Genomic DNA, 20510 nt, shown 5'->3' with positions numbered 1-20510 from the left:
GGGTGCTGCAGGTTTTTCCTCCCAAGGTGGAGAACCTTGCATTTATCGGTGTTAAACACCATGAGGTTCTCGTCTGCCCATTTGCTGAGCTTGTCCAGGTCAGCCTGGATCATCCGCCTATCTTCTGGCGTGGATGCTTTGCCCCAAAGTTTGGTGTCATCGGTGAACTTGGCCAGTCCACTCCTGACTCCAATGTCCACATCATTAATGAAGATGTTGAACAGTATGGGTCCCAGGACAGAGCCTTGAGGGACCCCACTGGTTACAGGGCACCATGATGAGTGACTGCCATCAATCACAACCCTCTGGGTCTGACCACGAAGCCAATTTCCCAGCCAGCGGATTGTGGTGGAGCCAAGGCCACAACTGGGCAGTTTGGCCAAGAGGTGATCATGGGCTACCAGATCAAAAGCTTTTTTGAAGTCAAGATATATGACATCAATCTCTTCTCCCTTGTCCCTGGTCATAGAAGGAAATGAGATTGGTCAAACAAGACCTACCCGCAACAAACCCATGCTGGCTGTCCCTTAGAATGTTAGCCTGGGCCAGTCCCTCAAGGATGGCCTCCTTAATAAACTTTTCTAAGATCTTCCCCAGGATAGAAGTCAGGCTAATGGGCCCGTAGTTAGCCGGATCCACTCTCCTCCCTTTCTTGAAGATCAGCACCACATTGGCCTTCTTCCAGTCTTCGGGCACTACACCAGAGCGCCAGGAGTTTTCAAAGATCCGTGCCAGAGGCTGGGCTATGACGCTCGCCAGCTCCTTGAGTACCCTGGGGTACAGGTTGTCAGGGCCAGCTGACTTGAAGGTATCCAGCTTCTCAAGGTGTTCCTTCACGAGGTCAGCATTGATGGAGGGTAGGGGATTCCCCTCACCCAGATTTCCCTGTCCCATAGCAGGCGTGGGCATCCTGTGTGACTGATGAAAGACTGACGCAAAGTACCTATTTAATAGGTTGGCTTTTTCCTGGGCGTCAGTTGTCAGTTGCCCCATCTGGTTTAGCAGGGGTCCAACATTGCCCTTGCTTTTCCTCTGGCTCCCCACATACCTGAAAAAGAACTTTTTGTTGTCCTTGATGCCTGAAGCTAGTTGGAGTTCAGTTGCAGCCTTGGCTTTCCTGGTTTGGTCCCTGCAGGTCCCTTGCCTGTTCCCTGAGAGGCACCACTAGGAGGCAATGTTCACACTGTAGGCACTTCTCAACCTGACCATCACCAGAAGAAACCTGGAAGCAGCAGTTTCAACAGCGCCAAACCTGGACCTGGGTAGAAGTCTTGATTGTGAATGGTCCTGCCTGGCCAGAAACCTCACAGGTGCAAGCAGAGGCAATGGCAATGGCTCTGGCATTGCAAAGTCCTCCAGCCATTTCCATGGGTCTCTTAATCTGTCCCTTCTCTCTTACTGCCCTTCTTCCAACCACACCTTCCCTAGTGAACTCACCTGGAAGCTGTCCTGTTTACTGTTTCTTGGCCCCCCCCCGCCACAAAAGTCCTTTTTTTCCTGCTTCCTCACTAGGTTGGCCATTCATCCAGTTTTATAGAGGACAGTCTGGTTTTCTGATCCTCTGTCCTCTATTGATATGAAACTGAACACATTTATGTCCTCTATTTTTCACTGCTTGGCACCCCTCCCCGCCTCCTGCTGCTGACATCTCTACGGCTGCCTGTGGGAGTTCCCTGCTCAGCCTGCCCCTGCCACTGCCACTGCTGACACTGCCAGGGCTGTCTGCAGGAGCTCTCCACTCACCATTGCCATGCTCCTGCTGCTGACACTGTCACTGCCACCTGCAGGAGCTCATCATGCCCCCTCTGCCCACCCCCACCCCCAGCCTCTGGAGGCATGTGATGTTCATGGTGGTGGGGACAGTTGCACTAAATACAACTGTCCTGTATTCTTGAGGTACATAGATGGCCACCTTATTTATCACACTAAGCTGAAAGTCTCTCCCCTTAAAGGTGGGGCAGGACAGCAATCTGAAATGCAAAACTGACCAGCGAACTGCCTGAAAACTGCTTGCACTGTTTGCTGCCCCTGTTCACTGGTTCCCTGGTTTCTTGGGGAGTCTCCTTTTATACCCTGCTGGGCCTTGACTGGCTGTGCCCCCTTGTTAATTCTTCTGTCAGGCACAGGCAGCAATCACTTAGCAATCAGCAATCACTCATCTAGCAACACTCCCAGCTTCTCCAAACACACACAACCAGCAACACTCCCAGCACATACCCCAAACACACAAAGCCCACCAAACAACATTCAGCAAACCAAAGGTCAGGATTTGGTGCCTGGTTCCTGGCTTCTCTTCCCCTTCCTCTTGCTCCCAGCAAACTGCCTGCAAACTGCTTGCCTTGTTTGCTGCCCCTGTTCACTGGCTTGAACAGGAGAACCTCTATGTATTTAAATCGTATCCCAAATAGATAAGACCACTGTTCTGAGCTAGGATCTTAACTTGTATCAACAATTGCATTAAGGCATAGTGCATACAATCCCATTCCCTGGAATGCAGGACACTTGACTATATAGCCTATCTTTGCATCATAGTTTATAAATTTTACATTATGCAGTCACTGTTTAAAATGAGAAATAAACATGGCAGCAATGGAAAGAACCCATGATACCTACTTTCAGAAGAGGGCCCTAAGCACTAGGCTAGAGGCAGTTTCTCTCTCATTCGTTCTCCATTTTACCACTTGCATTCTTGAGTACCCAGTGGGCCAAATTTAACAGGAAAGATACAGCATGACTACATTAAGCCTATATCATTGCCAGATAGTTAGGGCACTCTTTTGGGAAATAGAAGCTCTGGGCTTAAATCTCATTAGGGCAACCAGGGATCAAAAAGCCAGTTGTCCAATGTCCTGATGAAATATTTTACCTACTAGGTAAAAAAATGGCCAGTACCAGCACTACACACATCTTGAATCACCTGCCTTCAGGAACTCAGCATGCAGCGATCTGTACACGGATGTCTAATCAAAATACCTGGAAGCATTAACTTGACTCATGCTTAGATGTATATGACATCTCACCATTGATTCTAAGGAGATGCTAAATGCCTAATTGAGTCATGTTGACTCATGCTCCTTGTTCAAACATTTAGAAGTCAGGCCCTGTCCTGCCTAATTTTAGACATATGCTGAGGAAATTTGAATCCATCCTTTATAGTTTATCATATATAGTTTAATGCATTTTTAATAAAGCTAAGAGGGAGTCCCTAAAGTATATTTAATTTGTTTATAGGCACCAGTGTGAGGTGAAAACCTGTAGAACTAGAAGAGATCTGTTGTTCATTTTTTCCAGAAACACTGGTTTAACTTTTTTTAATGATGCTTTTCACTGCTATTGGAAAAAAGGAGCTTTCCCATGACTTTGGCCACCAGTGTGTGTGCGTTTTTTTTAATACCCCTATGCCCTCAAATATCACGTTTTTCTTAAATTACTCTAATTCCTTAATGTATCTGAAAAGTAAAGCTTTCAGGAATGTTTTCACTTAATTTACAAGAAAGAAAATGGGAATATATACAAATGATTATCTAAGCAATGCTGTTGCACGGCAGCATATGTCAGTATGTTAGTGTCAGGCAGATTAGCACCATATAAAAACATAAAAATCAAGGTTGTAACACAAATAAAAGAGATGGATGCCACAAATAAACCAAATAGTTATTACTACAACAGCATTTTAACCTGACCAGTTACATTAATCGTACCTGGGCACCGTGGAGTTTTATGTGCTACAGCTGTTCCACTGATTGGACGCCCATTGGGTGTGACACACCAACAGTATCCGGTGTAACTATGGCACTGAACCTGTCAGGAAATGACATTAAGTGTGTGAAATCTATGTTAAATATGGTTACCATTTCATAATGTTCATGACACCTACTCTACTTATCAAGACATTTCTGCCTAGTACAATGAGGCCCTCCAGCAGAATATTTTTTTTGAAGTGACCAAACCTTTTTTTTTGGTTGCATCTAGTAAAATTATCAGTCATGGGACCATAATTCAAGTCTTATCGTAAGATCCTTTAGCATAAAAACAGAGTCCCTTTAACCACTGTGTAGTATGTGTTTCTTTGAAGAAATGAAGAGAAAACAGTTAAAATGAGCTTGCCTGTGTTGTCCCCTATACCAAAAGGATAAATTAGTGTTATGGAAAGCTCATAAAAGTTTCTCAGAGGACAAATGGGCTGATTGTTCCTGAAATAAGCCACCACTAGCTTTTTTCCAGACAGACAACTTGTCTCCCACCCATGGGAACAACAGGAGCAATGCTTCTTCCAGTGTTATTCATGCCCCACACTGTCAGAAGACAAATTCTCAGAATACAGCATTTAAATTCATAGAATCATAGAAGTTGGGTCGGAAGGGACCTTGTAGATCTTCAAGTCCGACCCTCCACCTGGGCGGGAGAAAAGACTGGAGTCAAATGACTCCAGCCAGGTAGTCATCAAGCCTCTTCTTAAAGAACCCCAGGGTAGAAGCCAGCACCACTTCCCTCGGAAGTTGGTTCCAGCTCCTAGCCGCCCTGACTGTGAAGTAGTTCTTGCAGATGTCTAATCTAAATCTCCTCTCTAATAATTTGTGTCCATTGTTCCTTGTCATGCCAGGGGACACTAGGGGAAACAGTGTCTCCCCTAAACCCTTCTGGTCCCCCTTAGTGAGTTTATAGACAGTCACCAGGTCCCCCCTCAGCCTTCTCTTGTGAAGGCTGAACAGGTTTACGTCCCGCAGTCTTTCAATGTAGGGTTTGCCCTGTAGTCCCCAGATCATGCGGGTGGCCCTTCTCTGGACCCTTTCAGTGTTGTCCACATCCCTCCTGAAATGGGGTGCACAGAACTGGACGCAGTACTCCAGCTGTGGCCTGACCAGTGTCGCATAAAGGGGGAGGATCACCTCCCTGGCTCTGCTTGAGATGCACCTGTGGATGCACGACAAGGTCTAGTTAGCCCTGCCAGCCATGACCTCGCATTGTCTGCCCATGTTCATCTCAGAGTCAATAATGACTCCAAGATCCCTTTCTGCCTCCGTGCTCTCAAGAAGGGAGTTTCCCATCGTATAAGTGTGCTGCTGGTTTCTACTGCCTAAGTGCAGCACCCTGCACTTGTCAGTATTGAAACGCATCCTGTTTATGTTAGCCCACTCCTGTAACCTATCCAGGTCTTTTTGCAGTCTTTCCCTCCCTACTAGCGTGCTCACCTCACCCCAAATTTTGGTATCATCAGTGAATTTAAACAGGTTGCATTTCACCCCGTTGTCCAAATCACTGATGAAGAAATTGAACAGCGCGGGCCCCAGGACCGAGCCCTGGGGAACTCCGCTGCCCACTTCCCCCCAGGTCGAATATGACCCTTCCACCACACCCTCTGAGTATGACCCTTGAGCCAATCTGCAATCCATCTGACTGTGTAGGCGTCAATGCCACAGTCGCCTAGTTTTTTAATGAGGATGGGGTGGGAGATGGTGTCAAAGGCCTTGCTGAAGTCTAGAAAGACTACATCCACGGCAATACCTGCATACATTGCCTTTGTGACCTGATCACAAAAGGCAATCAGGTTGGTCTGACATGACCTGCCGCTAATGAAACTGTGCTGGTTGCCCTTAAGCATCATCCTTGAAGCCGGCCCATCACAGATGTGCTCCTTGAGGATCTTCTCAAAGAGTTTCCCAAGGATAGAGGTAAGACTGATGGGCCTATAGTTGCCCGGGTCCTCTCTCTTCCCTTTTTTGAAGATGGGGACCATGTTAGCTATCTTCCAGTCATCTGGCACCTGGCCTGAGCACCACGAGTGCTCGTAAAGCCGTGCCAAGGGCCCTGCAATAACTGTTTTGTATTCCTAGCATCTTAGCATTACCCATAAAGTCCACTGTCATTTTCTCTACCATAGTAGTATTTATTTAAATGAATAATACCGAAGCACTGAAAATGAATCAGGCCAACGTTCAACATGATTCAACAAATTAAATATATGACAATGTTTCATTTATATTATATCATGTTAAGCCTCTAATTATATCCCCTTGGATTCTAAGTCCTAGCCTAAGTCCCAAGATGCCCATGAAGAGATTCAGCTGAGGATAAGGAAGACTCCTGCATGACTCCCAATATTGGTAATAAGACACAAACTCTTTCACAGCAGGGCATAAATGACACACAACAGATAACTATTCTGTGAGCTATGAGAAGTGATTTAGTAGTCAACCTAGTACATAGATAAGTACATACTTCTCAAGAACTTCTATCATATTCAGCTCTTTTATTGGCAGCTTCTGAACAAAGAACAAGGATTCAAATGTCACAAAATGTGAATTCTTCTCCTTCTTCTGTACTTCAGCATTAGTGTAATGTCTTCAGATAAGCCAGGGTATTTCTCACACATACACCACACATACATATTCTGGGCATGGAAGTACTGAAATAAAAGTTTTCAACCTGGCTGTATGTGCCATCATCATTGCACTCTGGAATAAACACTTGCTGTAACTCCTTGCGGGCTTGTTCCTGGGTATACTTCCTCTCAGCCACACACCTGGAAACATCTGAAAAAGAGAAAACAAGCAAGTTAGGACTTCACCTTTCTAGACTTGCCGCCTTTGCCAATATCTGGTAGAACTATGCATGGAACCAATGTGGAAGCTCTGTGAATGTGTGGGATCCCAAAGTCTTTCACTGGCACCATCTACAAGGTTTAGGACAGTTTAGGCTGGGATTCTAGCAAAAAGCCTGTTCTAAATGACCACAGCAGCTAAAGTGCTATATTAGTGCAGAGTACTAGTAGTAACCATCATCTGAGTGATGGATTAGAAATTAAGAGCTCGTTTATTCTAAACTTAGCTCTCATATTAATTCCATTTGTGAAGATGAACAAGTCACTTCTGAGCATTAGTTTGCCCATATATAAAGTGGGATTTATAAAACTTCCCTCAAAGGAATGTTGTGAGAATGAATCGGTCCATGTTTGTAAAATGATGTGAAGTACAAAACATTGCAACTTTGACATACTGATAAGATTAAATAAATTAAATTATTATGATGTTTCAGGCCCGATATGTCATCTAACATGTTCAGAAGCATTCAGCCATCCACAAAGACACAGAAGAAGTAAGCTAATATAAGGCGAAATTGTTTTGTACCGGGACTTTAATACCTTGTTAGATTTTCACCAAGGGAAATTATAGTTAATGTACTGTGCAGTGGAGGTAGAGGTTGTTAGTTTATCCAGTGTCACAGCTACAAAATAAAAAAAGTGTTTAAGCTAGCTTCAATGTCTGAGGCCTTATTCTGAGTCTTGGTTTGGTTATAGAGTGCTTAATAACATGTGGTTTTAATACAGTCAGTGTTTTAACTGAAAATAAATCACTCTTTTGGTGGACCTTTCTCCTCATTTTTTGTGTAGAATGGCATGTGGTTTAAGTGTCTAAAATGAAAAGTGATATAAATTCTAGCATATAAGGGCTCTCCTACAATACTGATAGAGTTATAAATTATCTCTAATAGTTGTATTATCACAGAGGCATGCCAAAGGCAGATAAATTCTCCAAACAACTTGCCTACCACATTATTCTTGTACATCTCCAATTTCTAAGGCTACATATTTGCAGCCAGTCTAATACTTCTAGAATCTACAGTGATCGAATTAAATGGAATATGAAATTCAAGATTAAAGTGTAGTATTTCTTGAGTTTTTTAGCCGTAGGAAGCATTTAAAAGTTAGTAGCATGGAATTACAGGTCCCCTTTAAACCACAAAACAAACCTGATAGAAAGTTGTCTTATCAACGTTAGTAGCTGAAACAATGAACAGTTAAAATACTATTTCTGATATAGCCTTGTGAATTATTCAGCTTTATTCCTTTGTCAAGATATCACTATAACACACGGAAGAAGACTGATACATTTAAAGTTAGGGGTGCAGTAGAAACTGATAAAAGCAAAAAATGTAAAAGCATGGTCAAGATAAAGAAACATATTAAATATCCTGTTTTAACATTGACACATTAGATTAGCAATTTAAATTTAGGCTAAATTTATCACAAATAAAACTTCATTGGATTTAAAGGGGTTATTATTGATTGGTTTTTGTTTGTTCGTTTGTTTGTTTTTTTACCGTACAGCTTAGAGATCCCAGTCAAATGCAAGGACCTAATTGTAAAAGGCTGGATCTTTATTTCCATTTCCCCGGATGGGTAACTGATGTCCAGAAAAAACAACTTGCCCAGAATCAAACCAAATGTTTGTCGCAAAAAGGATCACACAAAGGGATCCCATTTCTTCAGATCACACACAACCATCCTTTCTGTTAAGTAATAACAAGGATGATTTTGTACTTAAGCACTTTATTATTTTAGGCTGCAAACCTAGATTAAAATATTCTGATACCTACCCCGCAGATTTATGCTGAGTATTAATTAGTTCATGTCCCTGATTGTAATATTTTTTTACTTCAATATAAATCAGAAACAATTCTTCTGAAATGATTGGTCTCACAATGGTACCAAAGAGTATGAGATCAGAAAAGAGGAAATGTCCAAGAGTTATTCTGAAGATAAAAAGCACTGTACAACTCTAAGCATTGTTGTTAGAACAACCGTGTACCATCATAGAGCTGCTATATTTGGGTTTCCAGCTCCACAAAGAAGGTTTGATATTTTTAAATAACAAAATCTGTTTTCATTCCATTAAAAAAAAAATGGAAAAAAATTATCTCTTTATATTAAAGGTCTGGATTTGTTGGTAGCTTGTGATTGGAATTTCCACTGAACCCAATCTTTCTCTTCAACAAGTATTAATAGCGGGGGAAAAATTACTGGTAATCTACAGGTCTGAACTAAAGTAATATCTGAAGAATGGCTAAAAGACTTGTTCTAGTACATATCAAAAGGTTGAGGTCTTATTTATTCAGACTTAGACAGCAGAGTATCTGACTCTGCGCACACGCGCAGACACATAATTTTAAATCACGTGAGTGGCATCTCTGAGTTCTGTACTCTGGGAAAATGGGCTGGAGCAACATAAGGGATTCCTAAAATTCTGCTTCTGTCTGGGAGGGAATTCCCCTGGCACAAAAATTGACTGGGATATTTCTATACTGCAGTCAAGACTCTGAGCACAATCTTTAAAGGTTCTTGCTTAGGAATCAACAGAGCTGTGGCTATTTCTTGAGGACATTGCCTCAAGCTTTGGTACAGGGATGTATGTGGTAGGTAGCAGGAGAGGTGGGATAGGATTGAATAGCAGTTCACAATATACAGGGAGTGTCTACATGGGACATCTACCATGCAGTTGATTAATTAACTGCACAGTAAATGTCTCAGTATGTACATGTGTGCCCCTATCAGGGCACAAAAGAACCAATAAACTCTGCAGCAGGATAGTACTTGTAAATACTTCCCTGTAAATACAAGCACTACCCTGCTGCAGAGTTTTTTCTTGCATAGCAGCACAAGTGTAGGCACTGCCTGCTGGTTAGCCCCCTTACTGAAGCACCCTTATGCCCCAGCCAGCTCATCCACAGGACATTGAGCCCAGTCAGAGCAGCCCTGAGCTGGGAAGCTAATGCACCCCCGCCCTCTGCCAGCTCAGCCTGCTCCAGCCCAGCTCAGTGTGCTGCAGGCCAGGCTTTGCTGCTAATATTAAAAGTGATCTAAATTCTAGCATATAAGGGCTCTACTACAATACTGATAGAGTTATAAAGTATCTCTAATAGTTGTATTATCACAGAGGCATTCCAAAGGCAGATAAATTTATTGCAGATAAATGTAAACAGTGTGCCTGGGAGCTTCCAGGGAACACGCTGCACATTAATGGCGTGTGTTGGTACACTCACACAGCTGTAGATATTACACAAAGTAAAGGAAATCCAGAGGAACTGTTGCAATTCAGACAGGACCATAGGACTGTTTAAATTACAGTGGTGACCACTAGCCCCTGGAAGGCACACGTTAAGCTTAGCCATATTAACACTGTGGTAAACCTCTAACAGGGCTAGTGCCCTGAGTGAAACATGTATATTTGCAAGATCTAGAACCAAGTTCTATTGCCCGATAAAATTAGGGGCATGGCACTTTATATTTCACTCCTTAGACGCCCAAAATTTGAAATATGCAAAAGGATGCTTAAAGCAAGAGTAGTTTTATAGCTACCAGAGGAATTACATGTACTGGAGAGTCTTTCTCCAGTTGATCAAGTGTTTGGTATCCCACACTACATTGACCAATACTTAAAGCTTCAGAGGAAAGGGAAAATTATCAACTTTAATTCAGCTGGCTAAGTCTGCAAGGGTGTATCTAGGGAGAAAAGTTTCTGCCTGAAAAACCTTGAGCTTTATTATGGAAACAATGACACAATCTTTGCATGGATGCAAACACCATTTCTAAAATGACATCCCAGTGTGAATTGAATTTATAGCAAGTTTTGGATTCCCTAGGAACCCCAGTTCTCAAATGGAAAAGTAAATAGAGTGCCAAGAAAATGCATAAATCTTCTGCAAGATTTTTTATTTAGTTCATCCTGCATTTTTTTCTTTAAGGTTGTATATAAAGATATATAATTTCAAGAAGAAGAAAAAAAACCACATTCCCTAATCCACTAAGTAACCTTTACTTGGTTCAGGGGAAATGAGTATGTTTGTCATGGAGCTGTTATGCATTTATACACAAAATGCTCTAAGTGTTTCTTTAGCTATTTATTTCATTAAAGATGGAAAATCCCATGGAACAGATCAGAAACATTTATCACTTTGTTAAAATGATTTACGAGGTCTCCCATGGTTGTTCACATATGCTTAGCTGTTCTTATGCTGAACAAAAAGCTGAACAGACGTCCATGCAAATTTGAACAAGCCAGTCTAAAATAAATATACATAATCTAGACACTTTCTGGGCCTGCTACCTCTTACGGTGAAATTACACATTAGAGTTAGCGGGTGATAAGTCTAAGGAATGTTAGTCTGTGTTAAGGTTAGCCAGTGCTAGGGATCAGTCAAAAATTTGGGGTTAATACCCTCCCTAATATGAACTGCTCAGGCCTGATGATAGAGGGGCTGGAGAACAGGGGCATGGATAGGAGTTGCAAGACTGCTTCATGTCTGCCCCACTGGCTGGCTCTCTAGCTACAGTATAGGACTGGGAGGAAGAAGTGAAGGAGTCCCCTGGACTGTTTGGAAGGACCAGACTTAGGGAAAATGGTGCCCTGGGCAAATTTGCATTCTGGTTCCCCCCCAAGACAGTGGAGCTGCTGCAGGTAGAGGAAGAGGCAGGTGGGCAGGGGTGCAAGGCCAGAGGGTGAAGTCCAGCAGGGAGGCAGCATGGCATGGTGTGCTAGGCAGGCAGGCAGGTGGGCAGGCATCACAGCTGCTGTGCAGGAGCAAGGTGGGCCGACTGGAGTAGGCATCACCCTGCCCACACATGCCCTGCCCAACTCCTCCTTAGCAGTGGCTATAGGTGGGGCTCAGACTGGGCTGGGTACTGCTCCTCCTGCCTGGTGTGGGGATCGGCCGGGGTGGGACAGGGCAGGACCCATGGGAGAGTGCTGCTGTGAGTGATGACTACTCATGTGTGTGCGTGTGCGTGTGCATGTGCATGCGTGCGTGCGTGTGTGTGTAGTGCCCTCCTGACCACAGCTCCCTGTGTGGTCGCCCACATCGCCTACCCATAAGGTCAGCCCGGCTGCTTGGATCATCCCTCTTCCCCTTAAATTGCCCCCCTTCTCCCCATGAACCCCTGTAATCCCCCTCCACCACAAATCACTGCTCTGCCACCCCAATCCACCTGAAAACAGTGTGGTGAGGGCAACAGAGGTAAAGGGGGTCCCCTGCTCCCAGGATCTTTGTTGTGTGCATTGCCCCAAACCACCTGGATCCAGCCTCCACTGCGTCCTACAGCTGCCCAGCAGATCCTTGCCCCCACAAGCAGCTCGAAGATAATCCTCACCCCCAAGAGGCATAACTTTAAGATGCCTTGAGGACACTTAGCAGTTGTTAACTAGCCTTAATGTGTGATCATTGCAGTTTTAAGTGCTCTTAACATGGTCTAATTGTAATATGCAATATCACTTTTAGAAGCCCAAATAATTTTACCTGTCCTTAAATCGCCCCCACTCCCCTGGCTTACTATTTGGAAGCATACACTCTATCAGCACATTAATAACAGCAACTGTGGCCCTAATTCAACACATTATTTAAGCGTACACCTAACTTTAAGCAATTTAGATAATTAAGGTTTGAGGTAAAATAAGAAAAGCTGTGCTTCTCATGCTCCTTGGCTCATAAGAACATTTCTTTCTCTTGTAACAGTTCATATGAACAGAGACAATAAGAGCAGAGGAGCATTAAATATTAGCAGCAAACCCTGAAACAACAATAATCCACCCTTCAGATTTCTAGTTTGCTGCCCACCCAAATTAAAAACAGGGCTTTCTGAAAGGACCACAAGGATTCACAAACCCTTTGAATGAGTCTAATGGGGAGACTACAGATCAATTAATCGATCCAAATTAAATATCCAAGGATAGTCATAACCAGAGGTGTAACTAGGCAGTTCTGGGTGGCTGCAACACACAGGACAGCAACCACAGCTGGGCTGCCCATGGCAATACAGTGACTGAGAGAACAGTGGTGGTAGCTGCTATTTTTGCACCCTTAAAGTCAGTGCCCAAGACTGGTGCCTCAGTTGTCGCCCCTTAGTTATGCCATTGTCAATAGCTGTTTTGTGGTTTCAAGGCCTCCAAGCTGCACTGTGGCTTCAGTCTTCATAGTTCCAATTTAATTTGTTTAAGATCTTCATTTTGTACTAAACTCAAAGTGAAATAGCACGGATGGAACCAAAAGAGTTTTGCCCAGCTCTATTCATGGGGGAAGATACATTTGACTCTAAGGAGAAATTTTCACACGGCCTACTCCTGTGCAACCTGACTGTTTTTTAAATCTCTGCATGCAGATAAGCCATCGTAAAAAAGATGACGCATCTGAAGAAAGGAACAGGCCAGCACCAAGATCCAACTGACATGCTATCAAAGTACAGGGAAATTTGGTGTAACATTTGAAACAGGATCCACATTCTTTACTTTGTCCCCATTTCAAATTCCACCTGCATTTGAATGTTCAGTATTCCCAATGAGAAAGTACTGGTAAAGAGAAGCAAACAACTTTTTTATGAAAAAAAAAATCATTTTTTCATTAAAATATACCTTTTCAATAAAATTATATAAATGACTTGGTTTCCATTTTCTGTGATTTTATTTTATAATGAAAAGAATACAAGACAAAGAAATGGAACAATGCAAGATGCAAAGTATATGACATTTTCACTCCATAAACTATGCTGAATTTCACTTTGTGTCCAAGTGAAATCCAAGGTGTTGGCTGTTATCTGGGACCAGTTCTACCTTAATTCACTTCAGTGAAATTAGAAGCATTCATTTAAATATAAAGGTATATTGAGATCTTCCAAGCGTAGTGAAAACACTATCTTAATAGACTTCGAACAAAAGGTGGAGGTTTGGTAGGGTGGAATGGCTCAAAATAAGCATATCTTTCATAACGTTAAGGTAGAAGTTTGTGGTAGAGTTAAAGTGAATACTCTAATATAATGGTTTACCAATATGTAGGGTGTCACAGTGGAGCAGTAGCATTTTTCCTTAAAGAAAAGCTTACCTTGGGTCTTAATTGAAGTGTGGACTGTAATTAAGTTTATGTGCTTGCAACTTGTTAACAAATGTATTCTGCAAATAAGCTCAAAAAACAAAAGTGAAAATGTCTTCACCACAGCCATGAACTCTGGTTTTCAACGTTACTGAAACACCGCATTTCTTTCTCACAGGGAAAACAGCAAAATATTTTTTATGTGAAATTCCACTCATATTTTGATGTGCTTCAGTTCTTTATGTGAAACTGGGAATGAAGATAGTACCTTTTGTTATGTCTATGACGGCCCGTAAAATGATGGCAATTTTAAACAGAAAGGCTCTTTAAGATACCATAAATCAGTTAAGCTAAACATAAATGTATAGAGTTTCCCAGTAAGAAAGGGATCTATGTGACTATAGGGTAACAATAACAATATTATGTGCAAGGACGTGCTTGTATTGAGCAGTGAGACCAAGTGGGTATTGCCTTTGCAAAGAATGAATCCATACAATGAGTGTCACATAAGACTGAATGCTAAAGCAGTTAACTAATAAGAAGTGAAACAATACTGACCTGTTTAGAATATGTGATTGCTACTGAGAAGCCAGATGGCAGTGATGGCAGGTATCAGTAATGGTCTACAGTGCCTTGTACTCTTACCTCATCAATGCTTTGCAGAGATAGCTGTTACATGACTGCTAAGTGGCCAGTATTAAATGAGTTGGTGGTTCTACTTTTATGGTGATGGATGTGCTAAGCGTCCATCACCAGAATGGACATCTTTTTATGCAGTCTCAGCAAAGCCAAGAGCTCAAGAGGCAAGGATCCCAAACTGGCACTTTACCTAAGGTATATTGTGATGTTGAGGTACATTGGCAGGGTAGCATAGAGAAGCTTGCCTTACCCACAATGAACTTGTTTAATGGACACAAGGGGCATGTCCCCACGAGCAGGAACATGCGTTCCCCAGGGACAAGTAGCAGTGGCACATATTTGTGCTTGAGGCTTCCTGGGGTCCCAGGAGGTTTCCTGGGGCTCCAGCAGCAGTGACCCGGGCTTGTGGAGCCTGGCTGGCAGCTGGAGAGTGGCTCTGGCTAACCAGGCTCTGATTTTGGGTGGCACACACTGCCGCCACACGAGCCACGTTGCTTTTTTCTGATGTGGGTTTTTTTGACACCAGGATCTCCCAATGTAAAAAAACCCACCATTCTGCAAATTGGCAGCATCGTGAATATTTGTATGTGTGGTGCGTGCACTTCGCAGCACAGCAAACCACACATGCATGCTCATCTGGACATGCCCAAGGATGCTGTCTCCAAGGTGTCATCACTATATCTGCTATGCTCACTTAAAAATAAATTGAAGAGGAAAAAAGAGATTTTTTTTTTGCTATTACTGGGGCAAAAAGTTAGAGCATAATCCTCATGCCCCTCCAGGCCTTTTGAGGCAAATCTCCTCTTAAAGACAATACAAGCTTTGTCTGAGTAAGCATTACTAGTGCTGACGAACATGGAGCTTTGCAAGCGTTTGTGTAAAGTATTCGACAGCCAAGCTAAAAGTTCCACTGGTGTCTAAAAGTCAAAAGCAAACATAGCGTATGTTCTTCAACCTCCTCACCGTCAGTTTCCCAAACCTCTATAAACATACATACAGAGAGCCTGAATATTTAAAGAAAGCTAAGTTGACTCGGGCTGAACTAAAGTACCACTTGTTCCAATCCATCCATACAGCATCTTTAATGTTGGGTAATGAGCTGCTGCTGGCAGCTATTCATTGTTCTCTTGATAGTCCACCAGAGACATAAAAATCTGTTTTTCCTCCACTGGACACTTCTGTTATAGATATTGCTCATTTTGAACAAGACACAGTAGTCTGGCAGGATTTACAGACTCGAGAATTGAAGATGCTGGGGTGTAAGATGAAGAAACGCCCATCAAATGCTCAAATGCTCTGTCTCGGGCTACATTAACAGCTTTTGGCCTCTGAAGAATTTCATTGATCCTCTCATAATACAGAAAGTATCCCACTAATCTAATTATGAAAAAAGTTGGTTGCTTGCCCTCTCAAAAAATGGGACAGAGATATGGTTGTATAACAGACTGTTTCAATCTTCAGAGCCCCCAGCCAAAGCTGTCATTTTAGTTAAAAAAACAATTAATATACAATATGTGCTGTTTGTCATGGAAAATAAGAATGGTTTGTAAAGTCTAAATAACATTATAAAATCTTTATATGGAAATATATAAATCTACATTTTCAAAATTCATAGGTAGAGCCTTGTTCAGTAAGTAGCTTAATGGAAAAGTCTTGGCAAAATTAAAAATTGAACCAAGAGGATTCTACAGAAATGACTCTGAAAGCCCTATAAATTAACAGAGTATTTACATATTCTTTATACAGAATTTGAAATCAACCTTCAAAACATTTCATGATCTAAATTTGAACAGAAGGTTCTAAAAGCCTATAGAACAGTTATAATATCCAAAATGATTTTTCCATAAGAAAAAACCATGACTTAAAAAAATCCTGTCACATTGTATCACACATCATCATTTCATATTGCCTCTTATACAGACACAGCCACAAACATACAGCCATATGTGCTGACAGACAATCAACAAAGACAATTCAAATGTTAGGCTGCCGCCAGAGAAGCTATTTAAGTTTACACCCATGAGGAGTCTAATTGAAATCTAACCATGTGCTTATATTTATCAATGGCATAACTAGGGTTGGGCAACAGCCGCATCTGCCCTGGGGGCTGACATGGTAGAGGGAAACAACATGGCTTTTGCCACAGCTGTATGATCACAGTAGCAGCAGCAGCTATAAGCTGCCACTGCCCCTCTGTAGTGGCTGGCCTGGGCACCTGGCTACACTGCTAATAATTACACATGTGCCTCAACTATTAGCTGGTTCTGGGCCTAAATATCCACATTTTGGAGTACTTCCTCAATACTCCCCAAGGTCAAACACTCATTAAAGTATATGGACTCCCTTTGATAAAATTCACTGGAGGCAATGATCATTTGACCCAAGCAATGACAATATACTGGTTATTTTATTACACTATAGGCGCATCTACACATTGCCCTACAAAGACATAGCAATGCACTAAGTTGCCGTATGGAGCACTACAACGATGTAGTGGGTGTATATATGATGGCCAGCTACACTGATGTAGCGGTGCACCCAGATTGTGTCATGCCCTAGTATTTCCAAAAAGAAGTACTAAACCACAGCGCCATAGCAATGTCACCATACAGCAGCTTGGAAACATGTAGACGCACCCTATATCATGCAACATTTTTCATCCAAAAATCTAAAAACATTTTATAAACATGTATGAAGCCCCACAGCAACTCTGTGAAATGCTGATAGCTACTCATTCACAAGTGGGGACGAAGGGCATGGCACAATGAATTGCCCCATATCCAAGCTAAAGCATAGTCACAAACTGAATGCTGAAATCTTTACTCCCCCTCTCTTGCTCCAACTATTAGACCATGGCTGTCCAACTGGCAGCCTATGGCATGAGTCCTGCAAGGGATTAAGTTGCAGCCCCAGGCTCCCACCCAGCTGCTGCTCCAACCACTCTTTGCTCCAACTACAACAGTAGGTAAAATCTCCAGACTCTCCACTCCCTCCTCTGCAGCACTGCTACATGTATGGTAATTATTGTATTTCTGCAATAATGTCAACCTTTGTACAATGTACAACAGATAATACAAAAGAGTTCAAAATGTACAATATTTTTTATGCAGCTAATTGATGCAGCATATGCAAAACTCAAGTGACTTTCAAGAAGTCTTAACCAACTTTTAGGTTTCCTGTCAGCACTTTCTTATGACTGCTTGCCTTGAAATAAAGAAATGTTTCAACTTTGATGGCCAGTTCTCATTCACTCACTGGCAAGTTATAGTGAGTAACTGCATAATTATTTACAATACACAGACCTGAACTTCAAAACAAAGAGAAAGGAATAATCATAGTAATAAATCCAGTTTAACCAGTTGGAGAAAGAGTTAAACAAAATCTCAGTGGGCAGTGTCAAGTAGAATGGTGAAGGATGTAATGGTAACAGTATAAGGCAACATAATGTTACTTAAGAAAGAGGAAGATTTATGCTTATATGCATGCTTATTTTTTTCAGTGTATGATAGTTTTTCAGAAACTATGATAATTTTGGGCTTCCAACACAATCATTTCATATTTAAGACCTGGCAACACTGTTCCTCTGGCTTCCATTTTTTGCTCCCGTTTTTTGCTCCTGCCTCAATGGACGAGGCAGTGCAGGTCAGTGGCTCAGTGTAGGGAAATGAGTGTGAGCCTGTGGCTGTGTAGACCCACAGTGCAGCGGGGGGGCACATGGGCACAGGCATGTGATGTAGCAGTAGGGCATCCACATGGGCACGTGGTACAGAGGTAGTCACTGGGGTGGCCCACAGAGTGTTCAGTCCCTGGCTGTTTAAAAGTTGGACAGTATGATATTAGACATTATTAGATATTATCCTTCCCTTTGAATAGAAAACAGAAACATACAGGAGCCTGATCTCAAAATGCCATTGGAACCCTAGCCTGACGGGTATAATTCTCTGTCTGATCCAGGCTCACTTCTTAGGCAATCAAGATATCCAGTCCTGTTATTGAGGCCCAGCTCCTACTGAACTCCCATATGAGCTTTACACACACTTTGTCTAATCTATTTATATCAGACTATTTGAATATACAATGGACCCTTCTATCAGCTGGTGCCTCTAGGTTTAACTGCAGCTCAAATAATAATTTTAGCTCTCTCTATTTTTCTTGTACTGATTATATTCTATTTTTTCTTACACAAGCAATGTCTGTTTCTAGTCAGAGACAAACCCCAAGAAGCTCAGAAATCAAGGCTTAGTTTGGCAAAGCATCCAAAAATGTACATGTTCATCTAAAATTATTCAAACTATGAGAACTTCATGAAGCTACAAATGTGGGTTGGAAATTTTACAAGAATAGGATTTCTCATAACATTTCTAGCACTTTGGTATATGAGTCCAGCATTGCCTGGAAGTATACGAGTACAGAAAAAAATGGAACATAGAGAAAAAATTAATCGCATGGATTTTTAACATCACTAAGTTAATTATTAATAAGGTACCAGTTTCATCAGAATCAGGTTTTTGAGAGGGAAAGTTAGGATGCAGCTATTTTCAAACCAGTTTACCCTTCCATAATTTTATTATCTTTGTGTATGCACATTCAAATACACACTCAGGCAAGTCCCCATAATAATTATTTAAGTCTCTGTGGGCATGTCTACACAAGTTGCTTTAATGTGCATTAGATTAATCTAATGCACAATAATATGTCATCACATGCATGTGTGCAGCAATTACTGTGTATTAAATTAGCCTGACACACCATTTGCTAGTACTGATAGATACAGGCAAGGCAGGGAACAGACACACCAAGGCAGAGGGCAAGGAACAGGTAGGCATGGGGACACAGGGGATGGACACACTGGTGGTTGCCTGCCCCTTGCCAAGAGCTCTGCATGTGCACCGAGTGGATCACCACACTGGTATGGTAACTGCGTGGTGGGGGACAACATGCCCACATGGACCCCTGCTCCACAGAAGCCCCAAAGCTAAGTGAGGCTGCTGACAGGGTGGGCTTGGCTCTGCTGTGATACCAGGTACCACAGGGGAACAGGGGCCCAAACATCCCAGCCAGGGATGGGATAGGCCACTCAGCGGCTCAAGGACAATTCCCAGCCCTGAAGATGCTGTGTTGTCCCTGCTGCCCTGCACCCCAGCACCTCTCCCTCAGCTGCAGGGTATGTAACGTGGGGAAGCTCTAGGCCCCAGTGCCACTGTGATTGCAGCTCCTGGGGGAAATCACAGCTCCTGGGGGAAGGCAGGACAGGTATAGTATGGGTGCCAGAGGCCCCATTTTCACAACTGGTGGCTCGGGCTCACATGTGGTCCTCCCAGGAGCACTGGCCACAGCCAACCCCAAGCTCCATGCAGCTGGGAGCTGCTCCTAGAGCAAAGGGCAGCTCCTCCTATCCCCCAAAGCCCAGCCTTGACTCCTGTGCCACATACCAGCCCAGAACTGCCCTCAGTGCCTCCTGTCCACCTGGGGCTGGCATCCAGGGGAGCCTGGATCTGCCCCGGCTGCTGCAGGGGGGCAGAGCAGGTAGGAGTAGCCCTGGAGTAGGCTGCTCCTGTCAGGCTCAATTTGCTCCCAACCGGGGTGCGCGTGTTGATGTGTGCCTGGGAGCAATTTAATGAGCAGGTGTAAATGCACCCTGTTACAACTACCCAGGACAGAATGATAGGAGTGGATAAAAGGAGCTGAGGATGAAAGCTCTGTAGATATGTTACTGTTTGGGTTTCAAATAAAAATAAGAGAAAAAAATTAGTCCTAACAGGCAATGAAATTTTTCTGACGTTAGTGTTTTGACTATGTCAAATATATCAAACAGATAACGTTAACATCTGTGTTATTATTCATGAGCAGAGAAGTAGAGAAAGGAATCTGTGAAGAGATTTTGATGTAAATGTGAGTCAAACTTTATTGCCAGGGTTTGAAATAAGGGGGGACTTGGAGGGGCTGAGTCCCCCCTTAAGAGATGAGAGCCCTCCATAAGTTCCCCATAACAGACGAGAGCCCCTGGCCTGCCCAGCACCTTTCTAAGCAGCTCAGGTGGTGGCAGCGGCAGCAGTGACTCTCTCTAGCTGCCACAACTGCAGACCCCCACTAGAGTCAGAGTATAATTTGAACCCTGTTGATTGCATGTGTATAAACCTCTAGACAAATTTAATGAGAAATTACCTATAGGTTAGTCCAAAATCTGTAGGGCATACACTGCCAGGGTGATTAGATTTTTTGTGAGTAAGCTAAAACTG

General features: G+C 42.8%; 1 protein-coding gene across 6 annotated transcripts in view; it reads right to left on the bottom strand.

Annotated features, from left to right (window-relative positions):
• Positions 1-20510, bottom strand: part of SMOC2 (SPARC related modular calcium binding 2) — a 227178-nt gene that overhangs the window by 128806 nt on the left and 77862 nt on the right. For all 6 annotated transcript variants that reach the window (XM_090043253.1, XM_090043262.1, XM_090043271.1 and 3 more), the window contains exons 3-4: positions 6427-6533; positions 3702-3801 (exon numbers count right to left, since the gene is read on the bottom strand). In XM_090043253.1, coding sequence (XP_089899379.1) covers positions 3702-3801; positions 6427-6533 — 207 coding nt within the window. The remainder of the gene's footprint in view (positions 1-3701; positions 3802-6426; positions 6534-20510) is intronic.

The sequence above is a fragment of the Crocodylus siamensis genome, chromosome 1 (assembly GCF_052110815.1).
Source record: "Crocodylus siamensis isolate JL-2025a chromosome 1, ASM5211081v1, whole genome shotgun sequence".
NCBI classification, from domain to species: domain Eukaryota; kingdom Metazoa; phylum Chordata; order Crocodylia; family Crocodylidae; genus Crocodylus; species Crocodylus siamensis.
This window is presented reverse-complemented; position numbering and strand designations above follow the sequence as displayed.